Source organism: Diadema antillarum, unplaced genomic scaffold, assembly GCF_040938485.1.
Source record: "Diadema antillarum isolate AM-2024a unplaced genomic scaffold, OU_Dant_1.0 scf00000188, whole genome shotgun sequence".
Taxonomy (NCBI): domain Eukaryota; kingdom Metazoa; phylum Echinodermata; class Echinoidea; order Diadematoida; family Diadematidae; genus Diadema; species Diadema antillarum.
In genome coordinates, this window is record NW_027271077.1 from 969,821 (window position 1) to 991,693 (window position 21,873).

Consider the following 21,873-nt stretch of genomic DNA (forward strand, 5'->3'; position numbering starts at 1 on the left):
TCCATGTCATGTGCAGTCTGTGTGGAGGATCTCTTAGTCCTGAAGTGCTTCTGTGCTGTTGCTGGGATTTTTCCGGATACAAATCCTCCCAACCTCCCTGCAAGACTTCCTCAGTATTAGAACTCTTCCACACCACAAAATGATCATATTTGGTCTCTCGTCTGAATTATTCTGAGACTGATCATCAAAAACTTGATCCACCTTCTCACATTGCCCAGACATAGTGACCTCTTTCATATTTTGTTTCGAGAATAAACTCTTTCTTCGCATGACCGGGAAGTTAATTATTGAGCAAACATGTTATTGCGTGCATTAAACATTAAGCTCACATCCTTTTGCTTGTGTGGAACATTTTGCATGAAATAAGATATTTTCTTAAAAAGGGTAGATAGTATTATGCGCATATACTTTTATTCCTCTTTATCAAGTGCATAGGATGTTTCGAATCAGTGATATCCCTTTCGTCATTGATTCTGGAACCCTTAGTGAAGCTGTGTCCTATTCAGTGACGTGAAGAGGAGGTAATGGAATTATCTTCTAGGTCTAGACAATACCCCTGTGGGTAGTGGGACTTGTAAACATGTTATTGACAGTTGTGTCATTCCCTTCTGACAGAGGATATCGTCCCCGTTTGAATCGGGACTGGTGGTAATTGGTCATTGCCCGTTTGTTGGATGGACGATGTGTCAGATGGACAGTAATTCCCAGGGTGGGCACACACCTTGCCCCGATGAATAGGAGGGGGGTCTTTTGACACATGGAATTAATGTAGCAGCAACCAGTTCATGATCAGTTGCTGAATAGAGTTACAACGAGATTGTCAATTCATGCCCTTTGTAGAACTGGCTTGCTAAGAGGCAGCATGCAAAGGTGAAGCCATCCAACGTCCTGGACACTGGCCAATTGAAATAACCTTCAGTGTTTGAAAAATTTGTGGCTATTTCCCTCTACTTTGATTATATGTCATATTTCAAATCCCAATTGGCTGGCAATCCCTCTTCCCTCCTGTCCAGACTTACGGAAATTTGATTCCAAATAAACTCCCAAATCTTCTTTCCTTTAGTATGAAAGACATCAATATAATAAAGAGCACCTAAACTGTACAAGTTCTTGCCCTGTCTCTGTAATTCATTCCTACTTCATTTTCTGAAATCAATTTTGTAGTCACTTATATATGAAAAATAATGCCATATTCAATCATATTTTCAATTGTTGAATGATGCAAGGTTTCTCTGGAAATCTTTACATACTGTAATATTGCCAGACACTTTTCCGTCACGCGTGAGGAATTGTTGGAATTCAGGTTTCAAATGCGAGTGATCGCTGCGGGAATCAGAGTAGATTCGTCATCAGATATGAAAATAGATATTTCCTGGGGCTGACAGCTTTCGCAAACGAAAGGTGGTGGGACTAATTAGCGCAGCGAAAGATCCCCGCCCAGATGAGGGTGGGAGGGTGACAGGGGAGAGCATCATTCTAATTAGATTATTTGAGTTGGATGGGGGAAGACGCTGCCTCATTTCCCAGAAAGAAGTGAGTCAGAGGTGCGATTTTTGCCCCCAACTTTTGTGTGGTACCCGTACTCCAAGAGGCTTGTGAGTAATTAGCATTGCACCGCAATGATTATGGGGGAGGATATCAGGATAGTCTTACAATAATCATGATGATATTGTTGAGGTAATTCTATGATTGATGGGGAAAAAAATCAGTGCATGGTATTCTTCTTAGCATTTTTTTTTTTTACTTAGGTTATCAATGTGTTATTTCAACATTTTATTGCAGAACTGTCCATGAGAAAAAATATTTAACTGTACAGAAACTGTCCTCATTCAGAAAAATCCATTGATTCAGGTGCAGAGTTTGTTATTCCAAATTTGATCAAAATCATGGCATTCATGTATAGTGATGAAGTGATTTAGATGGTGTAATATGCACCCTATTGGTCATGGTTGAAGAATTGGGAGAAATTTAAGCCGCAAATTCACTTTCATATCCATGGGACTTCTGAAAAAAAAAAGTTTGCTCTTTTCAACCAAAATACTTCTTAGATTATGTAGTCTATATTTCCAGAGAGGGACAGGGTGCTTCTCTGAAGTTTAGGATCAGGATTGGGGTTCCTTAGTCTCAAGGGTCACAGTAGGTTCAGCAGCAGGGATGACAGTGAGTCAGGTCGGAAGGCACGCAGAAGAGGTCCCTCCAATGAAAATCGACCGCAACGCTTTGAGCAGAGCGGACAGCTAGAGTCACATGCGTCCGTCTGCTCGCCGTGTGTATCCATCTGACCTAGTCCCAGAATACCCGGGCTGTTCCTCCGTCTCCGTGGGGATTGGAAGCAGGAGGTGGTTGGGGGGGGGGGGGGGGGAGGGGAGAGGGATAGCAAGTCTGAATAGGAAGCAGATTATAAACAGATTCACCTTGAGTAAGACAGGGGCTACCATTAAAGCAGATTAAACAAGTTACACCACTGAGGAATATATTCCTCTGCCTGTTCAATAGTTGCTTTTAGTTTCATGTTAATGAAAGTGGTGTCTCTCTGAGCCATTAGCCAAGCATTACATTTCCCCCTTCACATACTTTTACCTCTCCAGTCGTAAAGTGCATTGACTATAAAGCATGAAAACTAACCAACGGTTTAAAAGCGATGAAACTTTGTTCTTATATAGGGGGGCAAGCTACCAGATGATAGTGTAGAGAGTTGGTTGTGAAGTTTTAAGCAGTTAAGTGCACAAGAAGTATAGAATTCAAGCACAATAGGTTGATTTAGGACAATTACATTTGTATCAACATGCTTTGTCAAAACTGAAGACGTTTTTTGAGTTTCAAAACATTCTGGACTTTGAAAGGGATGTGAAGAGATGAAATCAATTTCCTGTTTTTCAACCAATCAATATCATGATGACGTGATAGAGGGTCCCATATTGTTGAAGTTCTTACTAGTGCGAGATTTTGACAAATTTTAAAAAAAAAGTTTGTGATAGGTGAGAGTGAAATGACACTAATTGAATTTTATATGACATTTCAGAGGAATATATGGGTTGTATAATCTTCCAGTGTTGTCTACCACAAAGGCTGTACAATGGAAACAGAGCGTGAATCTTGCCATGTGTATCCCATAGGAAGCGAACTTTGTGAGCCAACCAGATGAGTGGTTTGTTTTTTCCTCTGCACATCAGAAACGTGCTGATACAGGACCCATGCCACTTTAGTGGGAATCCACTTCAATTACACATCATCTAACCCCCCCCCCCCTTTTTCCACCCTGGTGATCATGAATTGCATCAGCACAACTTTACCCATTCTGCACTCAACGTGTGCCTAGCAACTGGTCAACCATTAACACGCTGACCAATTAAAAAGATGACATGTGAGCAAGTTTTAACTTAGGGCCGTAATGAATACCTGCAATATTACTAGTCTTTGATCAGGCATTGAATTTGAGGGATTTCCAATTGACTTTAAATCTTGTTCTGTCAAAATGGGCCCATTACCAAAAGCAAAGAAATACCATAATTACACTTCAACAAGGGGATCATACACATGTATGCGAGTGACCTTACAGCAAAAAGATACTGTAACATAATCCTTTGTGTGGAAAAAGAGAGAAAAATACTTATTGTATTCATGTATTCCCACAGTTGAGATGGTACTTGTTTGCATTATCATCTTTAGCAAATATTTCAGGTTTGTTTTCAACTTGCTGTCCCAGCAACCAAATGAATAGTCGACTGTGATAGCCCATCATAACAGAAACAAAAGATAGCTAGTTTCTTCCAAAATGGACTTTGTCTGTACTATACTGGTGATGTCATGGGTCATTGGTTGTTAATGGGATGAACCAGAAACATTCTAACTATATTTTGTGGTCTTTGAGCAAGATGGGAGTGTTTTCAAATAGGTGCATCAGTGCATTACATGTAGATGATCCATGATTTCAATGCTTTTTGCTGGGTAATTCTTAGTATTATGAAACTTCTACCAGGAACAATTTATAGATTATGCTCTGGTCACATCGAGATTACACATTTCTTTTTCATTTTGTGAGAAATAGTATACTTGGTTATGATGCACATGTAAGTGCAGTTTATTGAGGAATTTTTTTCCAAGCTCTTTTACTGTTTAATGCATTACACCCTTATGTGATGTGTGAACCTTGAACAGGAAGGAAAGTTGATTGTCATTGTCACATAACATCCCACTTGATATTGTAATACTTGCAAATTGATAGTAAAGATTTACCAAGCAAACAACATAAAGGGGTAATTGTTTGCCCTCCCTTGCAATTTTTTTAACAGGCCGGCTTTTATGAAGGGTCATTGGTGGAGGAAAATGCCCGTAAAATGAATTAATTGGCTGTTGCCTTTGAGTCAGAAGTTTTGCATCACTCTCGCCGTGATTCGCAAAAGTTGTGGTTGACTTCTGCTCACGAGGATCCGACAGCTGGTGATGGGAGCCCAAATGGAGTGGGACGCTCACTTGACAGCCGAAATTTCTTGAAGTGTATAGTGGCCTCTTTTAACCAGAGGAAGATGAGGAAAGACAAGGAGAGATAGAGAGGAAACTATTTGAGATATTTTTGACATGATTGACAAGGAGACAGGTCTCTGAGGGCCCCTCTCAAAAACAAAAACAAAAAAAGAAGAAAAGAAAGCAGGAAAGAGAAAATAATGTTCCAACAGTTGTCATTGTACAGACCATGAAAATAGCCAGAACTTGCAAATCATGGGGGTGGGGTGGGGGAGTGCTTGGTGGGTGAGGGTTGGAGCTGAAGGGGGTTGGGTTAGGGCTGTCTTTATGGATGGACTGAGTAGTTTGAACACATCAGTGTGCTAGCATGCTGATTAAGTTGCAGTTATATTGCAGCGTTATTTTGATTGATGAGACTTTCGAGCATACCCAAGAACAATTTGTGTTGGTAGACAAACACCCACATACCTGCCATTAAATCATTCCCAGCTTGCTTCCTTGTCAAAATCAACTCATTTCATTGATTGTGGTTGTGTAGCAACATAATTCAATGTTTGAATGGCATGTTCAGGTGAGGGGGGAGGGGTTCTGTCTCTAAGGGTTCACTGAAAGTGAAATTTTGTCACAAATCATGACTCTCGCTGTCACGCAGTCAGCCTGAATAAGTAGTTCTGACTCATATTCAAAAGGTGAACCAGGGGTAACATGTCATATGTTTGTACCCTTCCTTCGTCTCATCTTCAAGTGAGAATGTTTGATCTTAGATTTGACAAGTTACAATCTTACGAGCTCCTTCATAACTAGCAAATTACTGTATGCGGGAGGTCGTATGAAAAGGGCAACCACCTCTAAGATAGTTTTTATTCGGCTTTCATTGGAGAATTTGTTGCATTCCCCCTCCCATAATTCCTTCCGTCATGTTTCCATGGCAACCCAAAACAGAAGGCTTGCAAAGTACTTTGTCCTCACTATCGAGTGTGATATAAAAAAGTGAAAAATCCCAAGTTGTACTCGACGACACCTCCGCGACGTGTCTGGACGTTTTAAGATCGGAGGAAGGCGGTAATTGGCGGTAGTGGATGTGAATGTGATAGGCCACACACATTGTGCCCGGCCTGTCGACAAAGTTCTTGCAGACTGTTTCCAGGACTGAACATCTTGTGAGGAGAGTCCTCACAGCTGTTTGATAACTTTATGACTCCTCATTCAACCCTCTCCATACCATAGTGTCAAAGATTCCATCAGTATTGCACATTATTGTCTTGCCTTCTCTTCTTCTTTTTTTTTTTTTTGGAGGGGGGTAGGGAGGGGGGAATATTCAAGTTGACTATAAACCATTGTGTGCTTTGAGTACTGATAGACACAGAAAACCCCATAGCATTTTACACACTGTCTAAAGTCCGTGACACCGAAAGGGTTAGTGAATTAAGATCAGACTGACACAATGGTAGAAGTTTCATAAAATTTGGACCAAACATAAGACACTTGTGGAATTTGAAAGGTTCTATGTAGCAGTAACATTAAGAACAACCGGGTAACTGTACACAAAGTGGAGGATATGATGATGTCATCACTTAACATGCATCCCATCGACCTGAACGTAAATCTCCCTAAATTCCTTTTTTTGACATGAAATGCATTAAGAAGTTGTGTCCCTCACCTAAAATTATTGCACACATATACTGATACAATGCACTCCCATTATAACAGACACAGTTACAAAAAGTGTATACTGAAATTCTTGTTAGAAAGAAATAAAGATTCAGGTCTCATCATCTTAATATACTATACTATTTGGTTATAATGAAATGTTGTTATTTTCTTGACAAAAGAAAGCCGTTGGTCCTGAGGACTTCGTTTTAATGGGAGTACACTGTATAGCAACAAATACTTCTCATAGGGAAGTTGCAGTTGCTAAATTATGGACTAGAAATTTCTAGATTTCTGTATTATTTGTATAAACAAACCAATGGGAGAATTGTAAGTGCACATAGATGAAACCATTACCTCTTCAAATTTATGCATGTGGTTATGATGAATATCAATGCACAGTGAAGAAGTGGAAAATTTTATAAATTCTGCAACTTAAATTTTCATTTCATATCCCATAATTGATGAGACTTCTCCTATTGTTTGTTTCTTTGTTTGTTTGTTCATTTCCATCTGAGAGATGGCTGGATAGCCCATATTCAGCTACGTTAAGCTGGTCTTCCATGGGGTCCAGTTGGATGTGAGGTGGGACCACTTCGCCGGGTTAAACACCCTGCTCTTTGCGATGAATAAATGAAGCGGGATCTTTTACGTGCATGAGTTGTTACTCTCTTATACACGGGACCTCCATTTTATGTCCTATCCGAGGGACAGAGTGTTTTGCCTCTTGCTAGAGGGGACGGTATGCTTACACACAACATTGCTCAGTCCAGACTCGGGTTCGAACCCGGGCCGCGTGATTGGAGGCAGACGCGCTACCGACTGAGCCAACTCACCGCCCTGGTTATGATGAATATCAATGCACAGTAAAAAAGTGGAAAATTTTATAAATTCAGTAACTTAAATTTTCATTTCATATCCCATAATTGATGAGACTTCTCCTATTCTGTTCTCCTGACTTTACTGTCTTTATGGAAGTGGTCTTGAATGTGGTGTAGAAGTGCCTTTTTTGCTCCCACATTGTATTAGGGGACAGGTGTAAGATGAGTATCACAAAGACTCCATCCACATGATCCAGAAGTGTAACAATGTGCTATATTTAAAGCGCAGAAGACAGTGCTCCGTGCCATCCCTTGAGGCAGGCAAAACTTCCACTCAAGCTCTTTGTCCGTTTGTGCTACCTGAATTATTCCACATTCTGTCGATCGGCCATTGTTCATGAGGTGTCAATTCGTCCTTCTTCTCCCCCCCTTCATTAACCTCCTCCCCCTTCTCCCGTTACCGCCATGATGAATGATTACTCCTGAGTAGAGGTAATTGCTGGAAATTCCAAGCCCCCATGGACTCCTACAAATCGGCTCTGGTGGGGACTATTTTCGGGGCTAACCGAGTCAGGCGCTTGGCTGTTTTCTCTTTGATCTCTGGCGCCTGATTATTCAGGGTGATTTGCTGACATTGGCTACAGTCTCAATGCCAAGGATAATTTTGTCCCTTTTTTTTCTGTCAGCAGTGGAAGCTTGCCAGCCCATTAAATGATAAAAAAAAAGAGTGAATAGTTCAGTGGCTTAAAATAGCTTCTCAGCCAATTGTAGACTGTTTGAAAAGATTGAGAGAGGTCCATAGTGCTAGCAAGAATGGTGAAAGGAATACAAAACATTATCCTTTGATTCTTCACAACTCTTTATTCAAGATATACATATTTTTGTGCTCAACTGTTGGTTCAATCATGTTCATGTATGGACACAGATAGTAAAGCAAGTTAAGTACGATGAACTGCAGTTAACGTACTTGTGTATTTCATCTTGAAAAAAAGCACAAGAAATGCAAGATTCTTTGACAGACAGAAAGAGTTAAGTCACCAGATCAAGACTCATACTGATCAGCATGTCTGCCTAAACATTTAATTTGATGTTGTGATAAGAGGGATGAACATTACATGTATCATCTTACAGTTCTCGGCGCAGGGAAGCTAGAACAGTTGTTGCCATGTGCGGAGGTCGTGGGGGGTCACCGTCTGTCAGCACCAGCTGCAAGAACAAAAAAAAAAAGTGGGGAGGGGTCTTGGGGAGGGGATGAATGTGACAGCTTTATCATGTAACCTTTTGTGTGTTTGTCATCAAGAATAGTGAATGTCAAAGTGTCATCTGCCGGAGGAGCATGTGTCCGATGAGATTGCGGTCGTTAGATGCCTGTGAGCCAAACAAAAGCACATGCCTGTCAAGAATGTAGCCAACAATAACAGCCGGTGCTTACGTAGGAAGTCTGTATGTAGAAAATTACTGTAGAGATGATCTTTAAACAAATATCTTTCACCTGTAAAGTGTCTGCCCCCCCCCCCCCCAACATGGAGCCACTTGCAGAAAGGAGGGTGGGGGGGGGACAAATTATGGCAGGACATTGGCCCTGTGTATTTTAGCCAGGAAGGGGAACTTCTATGCAGGTTTCTTTCAGAAACACAGAAAGGATGTTCAAGCATGAATGAGAAGTACTGTATAATGATACTAACAAGCCCTAACCACAGAGACCCACTGTCTCTCAGCCAAATTAGTCTATACATGATTTTTCTTTTAAGCATTGGAATGAGCCAGATGTAAGCTGTAACTTTTTGTATAGGAGTGAAGAATGAAATTTTTGGTGTAAGGTTCTCATCATTTTGTTTAGATGACTTGTAATATCTATCAATTTTGTAGAGATTATTGGTATACAAAATGGTTGACCTTGCCATAAGTTAGATTATTTTGCCAACAATTTAATTCGTACCAGATAGACCTCTTGTTTCAGGCCAGGAAGAGCTAACTTTGGCTGTGACCTCTCTCGTGTGTGTGATAATGTTTGATTCTTTCAGTTGCTCACTGTCTCTGTTCTTTTGTATCTGAAGATGGGTGGTACTCAGTGGGTTAATATCACAGAGATGAACCTTATTCAGCATCATGAAGATTGCACAGGATCAGACCTGGGATTTGGGTTTTAGGAGGTTACAGTCTCGTGGGATTTCTTTGCTCCTTTATATGGAAGGGGATTGAGTAGGAAACTGACAATTTTGGGTAACTTTGAGTGAAAAGGTCAAGGAGCATAGGCATAGGACAAGGTAATGCACACCATCCCGTAGCAGTTATGTCCTTCTGCAGTACATTTTGCCATTATCAGTTTTTAAAAAGAGAAATGAAGTAACCACATGGCATATTTTTGCTTGAGGAGAGTGTGTCTTTTGACGTCAAAAAAAAAAAAAATAACAATGTGCATAGAAACAGGGTTATGCCAACCAGTTCTTTAGTTTAGGGGATGACAATGACACATCACATTAATTAAATGTCTTATCAATTAAACTTTCTAGGGTCTTGAACAGAAATATGGAGCTTGCAACATTGGCTCATTTGGCAGACATTCCACATAAATTGCCTCATCCTCATTCCTTTTTTGGAGGGGAAAAGGATAGATTTTGCAATGTAGGATAAGTGGAACATGGCTGCAAAACACTTCAAAAATGTAACAAAAGATCTTTTGGAAGAATACCATATTTCTTCAGTGAGTCCAGAAGGCAATTTGATGTGAAACTAGCCCAAGTTGTCTTTCCAGTATGATGATATTCAGGGCAGCAGCACTCCTGTCTGCGGATCAGATTTGGTGGTACATGTAGCTGGGAAGGCTCACTGCCTCCAAGAGAGAGCAGCTACGTGTCGAAGGTTGGGCAACCAAGCAGGCATTGCCTCGTCCCTCCTCGGCTTTGGTTGGTGGCAGTGGCGTGTTTGTGGAGGGAAGTGGAACTGTGGCATGACCACTGTCCATGGATGAGTTGAGATCCCGATCCCAGGGGTGGCCTGGCTACAGGAAGTATGATTTCAGGGACAATCCAGGTTTGATGTGAGATGAAAATAGCAGCTCTGCTCCTTCATGCGACGGACGGACGGACGGGTCTTTGCAAAAGTAATTTCATGCCTTGCCCTCCGGATTAGGAAAAGGAATAGAGTCCTTTATGATTCCTTCATAGTGTCTGAAAGAATCTTTGAACCTCAGACCCAGGAAGCTAGGACACCATTATCTCAAGATTGCTGAAACCAAGCAAGATCTGTCATCAAATCTTCCTCAAAACCAATAAATAAACATCTTGACCTTTTCAAACTACATGCATAAGGCTTATTTGTCAAAATGTTTCAAATTTAGAATTAAACTCTTACTTTCAAAAATTCTTTGCATGAGTGTAATGAGTTCCTCAAGAAACTCTGTCTCATCGCTGATATAAGTAGCTGTTGAAGTGAAACCTGCCAATATATTGTACTCTTTTTTTTGTGTGTGTGTGTGTGTGTGTAAAGAAAAACAAAGCAGTTGTATAAGACTTTTTCTCTTTATACTGTGCACCATTTTATGATGTGGAAGAAGCATTATGTAGATTTTTGTTGCACTATCAAACCTGAATCTTTGCCGTCTCTGCACTGTTACTTGAAAATCAACAATGTTTTATATTCCGTAATTTTGGTGCACCGGAGAGTGCAAGCCAATATGCATCCTTCCCTGTGAGACCAAGCAAGCATTGATTAATCCCTACAGTTTATCACCCCTCTGTACCTACAGATAAGCAGTGATTTATAACACTCTGCGGGGAGACTATTCACACGACCTAGCAGTTTTATGGAGCAAGTGACGTATGATGTCATGTCAGGAGCAGAAATAGAATGGCCGCATGGGATATGCCATAGTTACACTAATAAACATGGACTCCGAGGGGGCCATTTCAGAGGGGGTGGGAAACCTCCCCCCCCCCCCCCCTTCCCCTTCTTTGATTCACCTGGGGCTAGTGTAGGAGGAACATGAGGTGTCTGGTTGGACATCCATAGGAGGACATGAGTGGGAGTTGGTTGCTATGGCGAGGGATCAGGGAACACCTGTTAGTGATTAGGGATGCCCCAAACCACATCAACACAAGACAGGAAGATAAGGATGATCAGTCATCTTCCGATATGGACAGTCTCTCTTCTTTCTTTCCTTTTTTTTTCATTTCTCGTTTTACACTTTTTATTTCTCATTTTACACCTCTCAACTTGTAGCCTCAGATATCAGACTTATTAATGTGATGTGTCAGTGTTATCATGACATTGAGCAGAATTTTGAGGTTAGGACAAACTCCAGCTAAGTGAATATGCACTGTTAGGGCTCTTTCACACCTGCACCTACGGTACATCGCAGTTAGGTTGAATTTGACTAGAACAATATATTGCACGATACATCTTACATTTCTAGTAGATATACTAGGCTTGCAACTAAATGTCAACCGCAAGGGGGGAAATAGACCCATTTCCATGGTTCTAAAAAAGATATGGGAAATTTGAAACAGGTGACATAATTTTGATGTCTATACATGTATGTTTAGTTGATGGTGTTTTTTTAAAGGAAACCCATCAAAGATGTGAAAGGGGTAGGCCTTGATCCTGTTCTCCTTAAATACCATGTGATGGGACAGTGCCAGATTTAATGCTGTTTTCTGATCTTCTGAAAGGTCAAATTAAACTGAGCAATTTGGTTCTTTAATATAATAACACACTTTGCCTAAAGAGCAGCCATCCAAAATAGTGAAAACATAACAACATCTCCTTCTCTTGTGGTGAATGAGAGAGAGAAAGAAGATGAAAAATAAAATGAATCATGAAGAAACTTGAAATCTTGCAGAGCTTGTGCTGACTGGGTAGAGAAGGAGAAAGAAATGGAGAATAATACAATAGAATGCATATTTTGGCATTAGGCAGCATTATTGTAATTGTGCAAAAATCATGAAACTGCCATGTAGTTTGCCAAGTCAGTGTGGACAAGCTGTGAAAATACCAAAATAGAGCAGTTCAGTATCTTAAGATAAATATTATGATGTATAGAGTTTCTGATTTGCATTTAGAAGAAACTGTGGACTTCAGGTTATTATATTACATTATTATGCACCATATAAAAGTAGTTCTTTCATGTGAAATGAGTGCTTTGCATTTATGAGGAACTGTTGTTCTGCAACTTATTGTATATTTTAGAAGCATTTTGTACAGCATTATGAACACTTGGCTGTAAAGCTTGAATCACAGATTGTCCTGAAGTACACGTTCCAAGGTGCACATTCTTTGTGATGCTACTAACCACAATGTCTGTTGGTCCTGTTATTCCTTTTTCTGCAGAGGCTAATCAGTGATCTGGACCGGAGTACGGGGAAGTACCGGGATGAGGTCCACCTCAAGACAGCCGTCATGTCCTTCATCAACGCCGTCATCAAGTACGGAGCGGGAGAGGTGAGTCTGGATGATGATAGTAATGGTTTCATTCACCTAAAAGTAGCCTCTTCAGTGTTTGCACTGCTCTTCCATAGTGCCCTCTCAGTATTATCACCCCAGCAATGCCAGGTTTGTACCTACAGATCGTCAGCTGAGAACGAGAAGGGCGCTATGACATTTTAAGATTTGAACGCAAGTAAAAACAAATCAATCAATTTACATGAAATATAAAGATTATTTAATCAAAAGTGAGTAGATTTATGAGCATTGTTCCAAATGTAGGGTAACATAGTGCCCTTGTGATTTTAAATTAAACATTTTGCTGAAAACTAAAATAATTCAATATTGACACCATAATGTAAAGGGGATCAAGCTTTACACCATGGTACCAATGACTCGATACCCCCCGAAACTGCAATAAAGTCCTTCTTGTTCTCAGCCGACAAGATGTGGATGTAAAAGGACAGAATGTGCAAATATCTTGTCCAGAGATTAATGTAGCTGGCAGGATTTGAACCTCAGACTTTGCTTACAGATCCAGAGCCTTTACCAAGCTGCACTGCCATGCCCACACAGCAAGACTGTACAATACAAATGTCACTATTAAAGTTGTCAAAAGAATCAAACTACACACATAGACAGAGGAATGAGAATAGCATGATATTCAAGTTATTGCAGAATCATACAATATCATGAAGAGGCACCAATGTACAAAAAAAATGCTCTTTTTGATTTTATCGCCTTTTGTTAACTTATTTGTTTCATAATTCATGTCAGCTAATTGGCCAGGAATGAAGGACAGCACAGCACATGCCGTAAATATTTACACAAACCACCTTTCCTTTCACGGCCGTCAGACATGCTTTCCACTGTTGCTTGGAGGCATACACAGTGTGACTAATTTGTGACTTCTAATTGGTAATTCAGGGGAAGTGATCATGAGGGAAAAAGGAAAAAGAGAGAGAGAGAAAAAAAAAAACATGATTATTCAGATGAAACATCATGCAGTTGACGGTCTCGCTAGTTCATTATGGTGGGAGTGTCAGTCAATGATTGATGGCGCAAAGTGTGGATGATTTGTTGGCACCGACAGAAGGTGTACGCACGAATTTGGAGGACTTTCATTAATGAGTAACCCATCCATTCACTAGACTGAGTATATCTGCTCCGAATTCCTCTATTCTCAAGGATGAAAGACAATGTTATTACAGTAGTATAGACACTCCTGCCTACTTCTGGGCTCCCAGAGATACCAAATTTCCTCAGCATTTGAGTGATTTTGTGTATGTGTAAAGTCTTTTCTGGAAGATAACTTTATGGGGCTTTGTGAAATGAAAAAATAGAAACAAGAAAGCTGGTGTGGGTATGAGGAGTTAATCCTGCTGCTAATCATTCAACTCTCAACATTGATGCAAGTGTGGAAGGTTGTGACCTATTTGGCATGTTTCATGATGTGATGGATGATTAAAAAATTAATCCAAAATAGCAAGTTTGCTGTGAGTAAGAGAAAGTGTGTGCATGTGCGCGTTTGCGTGAATGGGGAGGGGGGTGTAAAGCAATTTCAGAGAAGGGAAGTAATGTCGCCAGATAGCAAGGCGATACAATATGAAGTGTGCCAGAACTCTTGGGGAAACTTGAAACCCCTTGGATACGAACAAGAAAAGAAGTAACAATGAGGGGAAGTAATCAAACTCCTCTTAATCATACCAAAGTATCAGGCAATCAAACCACACCCAGTCAATGTGATCTTGTAACCATGGTTACACTGTGAATAGGCCTAACCACCTGCTGGCAGATGTGCTCCGCCTGTTTGATCCCGTAATCTGAAGAAAGCAAGTACTTGAATGTAAGTCATAGTCGGCTAGAGTCCTCTTGAGCTCAAACTTGATGTGATACATTTCTAGATGCCTGAAACCATAGCTGATACAAACCAGAGTGTGTGTGTGTTTTTTTTTTCTAGATATGGCTGTGAGCATTTACTGTGTGTACTGTATCTCTTTGTTGCCTGGCAACCCAAAGAGCAGCAGAAGACAGCCTCAGTAGTACTGTAATACATTAATAAGAGGAAGGAAGGATAAATGGTTTATTCGCTAGACTGTATGCAGTTGAAAAGGTGGTAAAAGAAAATGAGGTGCCACGATTAATCTTTAGTCCTAACCCTCCGGTGTTTTTTAGCAACAATTATGCATCTAAACTTGGACCAGTAAATTGGAACTTCCAGCCAGCTAGTTGGATCTTGCCTAGAATAGACGTTCAAGTAATCGATTTCAGCAGCCGTTCTAGAGAAAATTTTCCCCCGCACAGCTGTTCTAGGTCAGGCTAGATTTGAAACCTAAGCTGTGAAGTCTAGCTGTGAACGCTACACTCGAATGCCACCTACGTCACCCAGTTTCACCCAGCGACAAAAGAATGTGTGGGAACGGCATAGAACAGCTTTCACTCAAGTGTGTGTTTTGTTTTGTTTTGTTTTGTTTTGTTTTTTGTGTGTGTTTTTGTATTGTGTCAGTCTGTCCATCTGTCCACCCATCTGTCACTTTTTTTCCCTACTGATTTCCTTTACCATGGAATCCAGTTAACATTCACTCACAAAAATTATTGCAATAGATAACCTGAAGTCTGTCGAAATATCTCTTCTTTTTTCTTAATAATCAAAAAGCTTCATTCAGAACCAAACACGAAATCCGGGGCTCCTTTGCAGTGTAAGTCCTAACTGCTGCAATCCGATTGGTTAAAAGTCGAGCTGCACTTGATTTTGCAATTCACTATCTACCCTTGCTTCATATCTCAATGATTAAGGTTCCAAGGTGTTCTGCATACACATTTGTGTTGTTGTTGCTGTTTTCATCATAGTCATTGACGATTGTTGTTTTTCTATGGCAAATTGTTACACCTCGTACCGGCTGTTTGAAGGGGAATAGTTGTTACTCCAGACCAATAATAAGAGTGAATTGAGTGGACATGAACCAATGTATGACAACGAGTATTGAGGCAAGCTTGCGACCCGAAAGCTGGGCTGATCTGGAGAATAGCTGGTATTGCTGACACCATTGACAGGCTGTAGTAGCCAGTAGCAATACCCCCTGACAGGTGGAATTAGCGTCATTTCCATCCCTTGCCTTTTGGCTTCATTGATGGTTTCCTCCCAGCCAAACCCAAGGCCGGCTCATGTCAAAGCGGGGCGGCATGGTACCCCCCTTCCAATCATCAGACCCAACAGGACGTCCTAACGGCTTTGTCACTCTCCGTCCCTTTTCGTCAAGCCTACACTACCTCCCATTAGTAGCTTTGCAGACTGTTTCTTTACCTTGCCTTGTTCAGCAATTAATGCAGCTACCGATAAACAATCATATGTCGCTATGAGGTGAGATTTCCCAGCCTCTTCAATAAGTGTGAATTCACAGTGGAACTACTCCTTTGTGTGAAGAACTAGAACGTCTGTTTGCGATTACACCTTGAATTGAATGCTGCTTGGCTATTAGCCAATCAGAAGCATGTGTCCTGTTCAGATGATATCAATCACAACTTCCCCGTTCCTCTTTGTAGCTTTCATCTTCTTGTTTTGATAGTTTGATCAGTCTCTAGAGAAAAAGCACAACAAGTAGAACAACTCAAGTCTGCCATAACAAACTTGTGGACAGACAACCATTTCAGCCCCCTTCCCCATCCCTCCCCCTAACACATGTGTGATGGCAGACATGTGGCACTCTTGGTTTGGAACCAGAGAGTTCCACAGGTGCAGTGAAAAAGTGCCAAGAGAAATGCTTTGTCAATCGTATTCTTGGCTTCAACCCAATGATGGCCAATGTTGAAGTAGAATAACTGCAATATGAAAATAATTATATTGCACATCATGCTTGTAGAACTTGAAATCATTTTAAATTGACTGTGATGAATGACTCTGACTCATATTTATTAAATACAGGGTATCAAATTTTTGCATTTACATCTCTAATAAACAATGATAAATCTACTTTCGAAAGTGAATTACAAATTAGATGAATTTAAACTCAAATGTCATCTGCAGTCTAAACTGCCTTTGCATTTTGTGTGATAATGGTGTCAAAAATTTTTCTTCCAAGAGTAATATCCCAGCCTTATTCAGCCTAGTTCAGAAACTCGCAAGAAAATGCTTTCATAATTTTGTGCTCTCAACGTTCAATGTCCTATTTATTTCCTTTTATGAGGACGGGAGCAGGATAGAGACTTGGATATGGGCAAAGGGTTTAGGGTGGGCTTTGGTGAGGGGAAAGAAGAGGCCTAGCTTTGGGTACAGTAGTTTGGTAGGGGGGAGCTGTGGGCTGGGGAGGGGGGAGGGGGTATAACGTACTAGGGGAGGGGTTTTGGTTTAAAGGAGTGGAGGAGGGAATGGGTGTTGAAGCTCAATAGCAAAGGGATTGGGAGGGGTGTAGGGCTCACAGCTTTGGGGAAGGGGTCAGGGAAAGGGTCTGGTTGGGGTAAGGGGATGGGGATGGATAAGAGCTTGGATAGCGGTGGGAGAGGGAAGGGGGATCGGGAGATGGAGGGGAGCTTAATGGGCTGTCAGTTTGCTTTACTCGTCAGGACAGGTCGCCGGGCCGGGCTATTTTCGGGGGCTGTTTGTGACTCTTGATATTCATATGACAGTGAATGAAAATCCTCCCCATGAGACTATACAGAGAAGGTCACAGGATTCTTGTCATTACAGGCATCCCAGAGGGTACCTGTGCTCCTCTTTGCTCCTCTTTCCAATGCCTCCTTCTCCAATTTCCCTTTTTTCCCTCCGTCCATCAATGTTTTCCTGTCCTCTCTCCTCTGTCTCTCTTCCTCCATCCTGTTTGTGTCCAGACTTTTATTGTGTTTTCTCTTCAAACTCTTCCGTTTCCCCCTGTCTCTTGCTTCTCTTCTGTTGCCATCCTTGCAAAGTTGCCAAGTCGCCCCGAAAAACTTTCATATCTCCTCATGTTCTGACAAGCAAATTAAAAGCCTCCCCGATTTCTACTTTCTGCCTGTAGGGATGCATGTAACTTACAGGTATCTCCCTGATTGCTCTTTGGCACCTCTGTGATTTTGATATGTGAAAGTTGGCAGCCCTGTCAATTGCTATCTCATCCAGTAGTCCCACCCCCTTTCTCTCTTACACTCATACTTTCATTCTGATAACAGAGACAAGATTTCTATGCTGTATGTGTGTGCATGCCAAAATAATGGGAGCATGTTGTGATGGTCATTGAACCTGATTGCAACCGGATGATGAATGTGAAGAATAGGCCCAAGAAACCAGCATTTAGACCTACAAGGTGTACCTGTTACTAAACAGTCAGATCATACAGGCATGAGGTCAGGGTGGCACTCAGATATGTTCAGACTCAATCCCTTGAAGTAACAACCTTTCATGATCACTACGGATCTGTGAAAACTCTTAGTAATTTCAGTGAAAGAATAGTCTGATAAAGTTTGTAGCAGAAGAACATGAAGGAATGAATAAGCAGAGGAGTGTGACATTAGTTTTGTGGGGTTTTTTTTATATATAATATTGGTGCATTAACATGGAAGACAAGTTAATGAATATAGGATGAAATTATGTGTTAATGTGTTCCCTACGAGTTTCTGAATGCCCCACAGACATTGTTCAGCAAGCAAACCGTCATTTAATGGCTCACTCTGCTGCATTGCGTGATGTTGGTTTACAAGCGATGCTGGTACAAACAGCAAGCTGCAGATACCATCTTCCTGAATCTGTAATAAGTCGTCTGCATTTTACAGCACACTCATCCCTCAGCTCTCTCTGCTATCATGTATTATATCTCTGCAATCAGAGGTGGGGCTTCTGATATTTGGATCAGATTGGGGGCATTGTGGATTTTGCAGTATTCAGGGGAGTTTGTGGGACTAGCACTGAGGAGACAACCTCCCTTGCAGACAGCTGGGCGGATGATGATGATAGCTCCAGACGAGGCTTCAGAGACTTCTTCAGTTAAGCAGGCCAGATTACCCATCCCTCCCTCATTAAGATCTGCTTGCCTCTTAGCTCAGCTGCGCCACATCCCACATCTGCAATAGCAAGAAATTAGTCTTCATTACTTCCTGATAGTGAAGTCCACATGTAACATCCCTCTTCCCTCTCCTCATACCCCCCCCCCATACCCATTGACAAAAGCAGAGCTCCTAATAATGTGTCATGATTCTGAGGCTCACAGATTTGAGCTCCAAAACAGATGTTTGTACATTATGAATGTTTCAGGGACAGATGAATTTAGCAAGACTTGTCTCATTACGTTCACCCTAATGAATGTGAAACATCTGTAATACACTTTGCCATGTTGGTAGCGCAGGTTGATGATAATTGATGATGATAGTGTTGATGATTGATGGTGATGAGGGTGGTACTGATGATGATAATGATGATGGTGATGATGATGATGACTGGTGATGATGATGATATTGGTGACATTGACAACAATGATAATGATGGTGGTGATGGTGATGGTGATGATGGTGGTGATGATATTGGTGACATTGACAACGATGATAATGATGGTGGTGGTGGTGATGGTGATGGTGATGGTGGTGGTGATGATGATTATTGAGATGATGATGATCCATGGGGTGATGATGTGCCTGTGATATTTTTTGTGCAGGTGTGATGATGATGATTGCTCAAACATAACAAACTAACTCCACCATTTGTTTGGTTTGTTTTCCCCAGATTTCCTTTTGTATATAAAAGAAGTCAGTGCAGTTAGGTAATGGTGTCTCTAGGAAATTTTGCACTCATTCTCCCATCACTGAGATATGCCCAATAATACCATAGTTGCAGCCTTCAGTATTAACTGCATGACTCAAGACTGCATTGCACACATAACTGTACAATATTCAATTATGTAGAATATTAATTTGATGCATAGTGTACACCATGTGCTGTATTTTTTCGAGTGACACATTCATCGTTGAAATATTTTGGTGATGTCAGTTATATCTTTGTGGTTGCAAAAGTGATCCAAGAGACGACACTTTGTATGAAATTACCAATTCTTTGTCACTGATTCACAGCCCAGTCACTAAAGTGCCAATTTTATTTCTCTGCTTTCTTTTCAGGATAACCTTGAGTTCCGAATCCACTTACGATATGAGTTCCTGATGCTAGGTATTCAGCCGGTGATTGACAAGTTAAAAATGCTTGAGAATGCAACATTGGAGAAGTAAGTATATACCTGCACTTTGAATGTACTTCACATAAATGTACCTCAAAAGAAAGTAGGAGGAAAATGAAAGAGTGAGACCAAAATTCCACTCTCACCTTAACCCATCAAGTCCTAGAGTAATGTTTAGCTGCAGAAGTTATGATCTCACGCTCATTAAATTGACAACTTTGAATTTTTCTGCGTGTTTTCTATCAGAGAAAGATTAGATGAAACTGGCTCCATTCATTAAACCTGTCAATATGAGACAGAAACAGAAACTTGAATCTTTGTATATGTGTTGCCAATGGATGAATTAGTCACAAATTTAGTGATTTAGTGGCTTTTGATTTAGGCAACCGAACAGACAATTACACATGAACTACAAATCGCTCCTATACTGGAGAAGGATTAGATTGAAGTAGTCACATTCATTAACTCTGCACAAAATCGGACACGAAAATCTGCCAAGTGTAGACAAACATTAGCTTGAATCTTCTGAAATGTATTGCCACTGGATTGATTTGTCACAAATTTAGGCATCTATGTTGAACCAGGTATAATGTTTCAGGTTGTCAAGTTAGATATATTGATGGACGTCCTTCGATATCATTTACTCAATGAAAGGGGCTGGCATCCTGTAATGAATGAGTTGTGTGACTGTATCATGTTCTGTTGTTGAGGTTGGATTGCAAATGCCAGATTTTTTTTTAACCTCAGGAGCTGTACACCATTTCAGTACATATTCCTTTCTTGTATGATTTGTGATGTACATATGGGGAATACCCCTCTTTGTGGGACAGACTTTATTTCTCTTCCAAGGTGTATGAATTCATTTTGAACAAATGTAATTAGCAAACTGTCTACATACACAACATGTCCAACACAGGTGACTCCATATATGTGAGATAGAAAGGAATTACATTGCAGTTTACTGACAGTTTATTGACAGTTAGAGACTCTTGATATTAATTGGATGTTGTTATTTCTCTTCCCCCCCCCCCCCCAGACATTTAGATTTCTTTGAGTTAGTCAGAAATGAGGATGAGAGGGAACTTGCCAAGAGGTTTGATATGGTGAGTAGGGTTCATCTATTTAAAAAACAAACAAGCAAATAGACATGTATGAAATTATGTATGTATGGATGTACAGTATATATTAGAATTGATAGAGAAATTAGTTGATGAACGAACAAATGAATGAATGTATAAGCAAATGCATGAAGGAAAGAATAAAGGAAGAACAAATAAGGGAATAAATGACTCTGATAAAAGAAGAGGGCATAAGTAGATATTTAATTCGAGAAAAGTTTCACATTAATGAATTACAGCATGAATAATTGAATATATGAATGAATGAATGAATGAATGAAAGAATGAATGAATGAATGAATGAATGAATGAATGAATGAATGAATGAATGAATGAATGAATGAATGAATGAATGAATGAATGAATGGGTGAATGTAATTTCAGAAGAAGAAAATCTATGGAAGTGATGTGGAAAGGGCCTGAATAGTCTCTAGGCACAGGTTGCAGTCTTTCATGATTTGTGTGATTGTTACTCGCTAGATTAGATTACTATGTTGGATACAGATGTAAAGACAAAGGATTTAGATCATCACATACAAGTGTGTAACAACTGTCTGCCTGTTGGTCTGGCCAGGTCCACGTGGATGCAAGAAATGCCAACAACATGTTTGACGTCATCAAGAAGAAGATTAGTCACACAGAAGCCTACCCCCATCTCATGTCGGTCTTACAACATCTACTGCTGCTTCCAAGTAAGTCATCGCAAAACACCGACATTAGTATAATGGTGCTTTCTCCATTCCCTTTGTATTTCCAGGATCTAATGTCATTTCACAGAAACTGATGATACTGAACATTTTTACTCGGCCGAGTGCCCTGATTGTACAAACTAAGAAATATAACAGGAACTGATCTCTCGAATATTCATTCTAATGTAATATGATTCCTGGTCTCCTCTCCCCCCCCCCCCTTTTTTTTTTTTGACCAGTACTTCTATTCTATAAAGCAATCATTTTTCAATGTTTAGAGGATGTTGAATTTTGACAACTCTTTATGGCAAACTGTGATGCTTTTCTTTGCTTTAGCAGCATGTGGAAATATGCATTGCCGTATTTGGGCAATGTGAGGTCACTCAATAGATTATGTTTGATGGCATAATGGTACATACACATTCAGTCTTTGATGTGCAGATCACCATTCCAAGTCGTAGAAGACTCAGAGGATAGATAATAGCCTACAGTGTATTTCATACCTCCAACAGGGATGATGACAAAATTCTGAGTAGCTTTAAATCAAGCTTTTCTAATATGGATGAAAAAGATGTCACTG

General features: G+C 40.5%; 1 protein-coding gene across 1 annotated transcript in view; it reads left to right on the forward strand.

Moving 5' to 3' along the window:
- Positions 1-21,873, forward strand: part of LOC139723385 (disheveled-associated activator of morphogenesis 1-A-like) — a 119,942-nt gene that overhangs the window by 75,419 nt on the left and 22,650 nt on the right. Inside the window, exons 8-11 of the mRNA XM_071634632.1 lie at positions 12,264-12,374; positions 19,431-19,534; positions 20,523-20,589; positions 21,179-21,296. Of these exons, the coding sequence (XP_071490733.1) occupies positions 12,264-12,374; positions 19,431-19,534; positions 20,523-20,589; positions 21,179-21,296 (400 nt within the window). The remainder of the gene's footprint in view (positions 1-12,263; positions 12,375-19,430; positions 19,535-20,522; positions 20,590-21,178; positions 21,297-21,873) is intronic.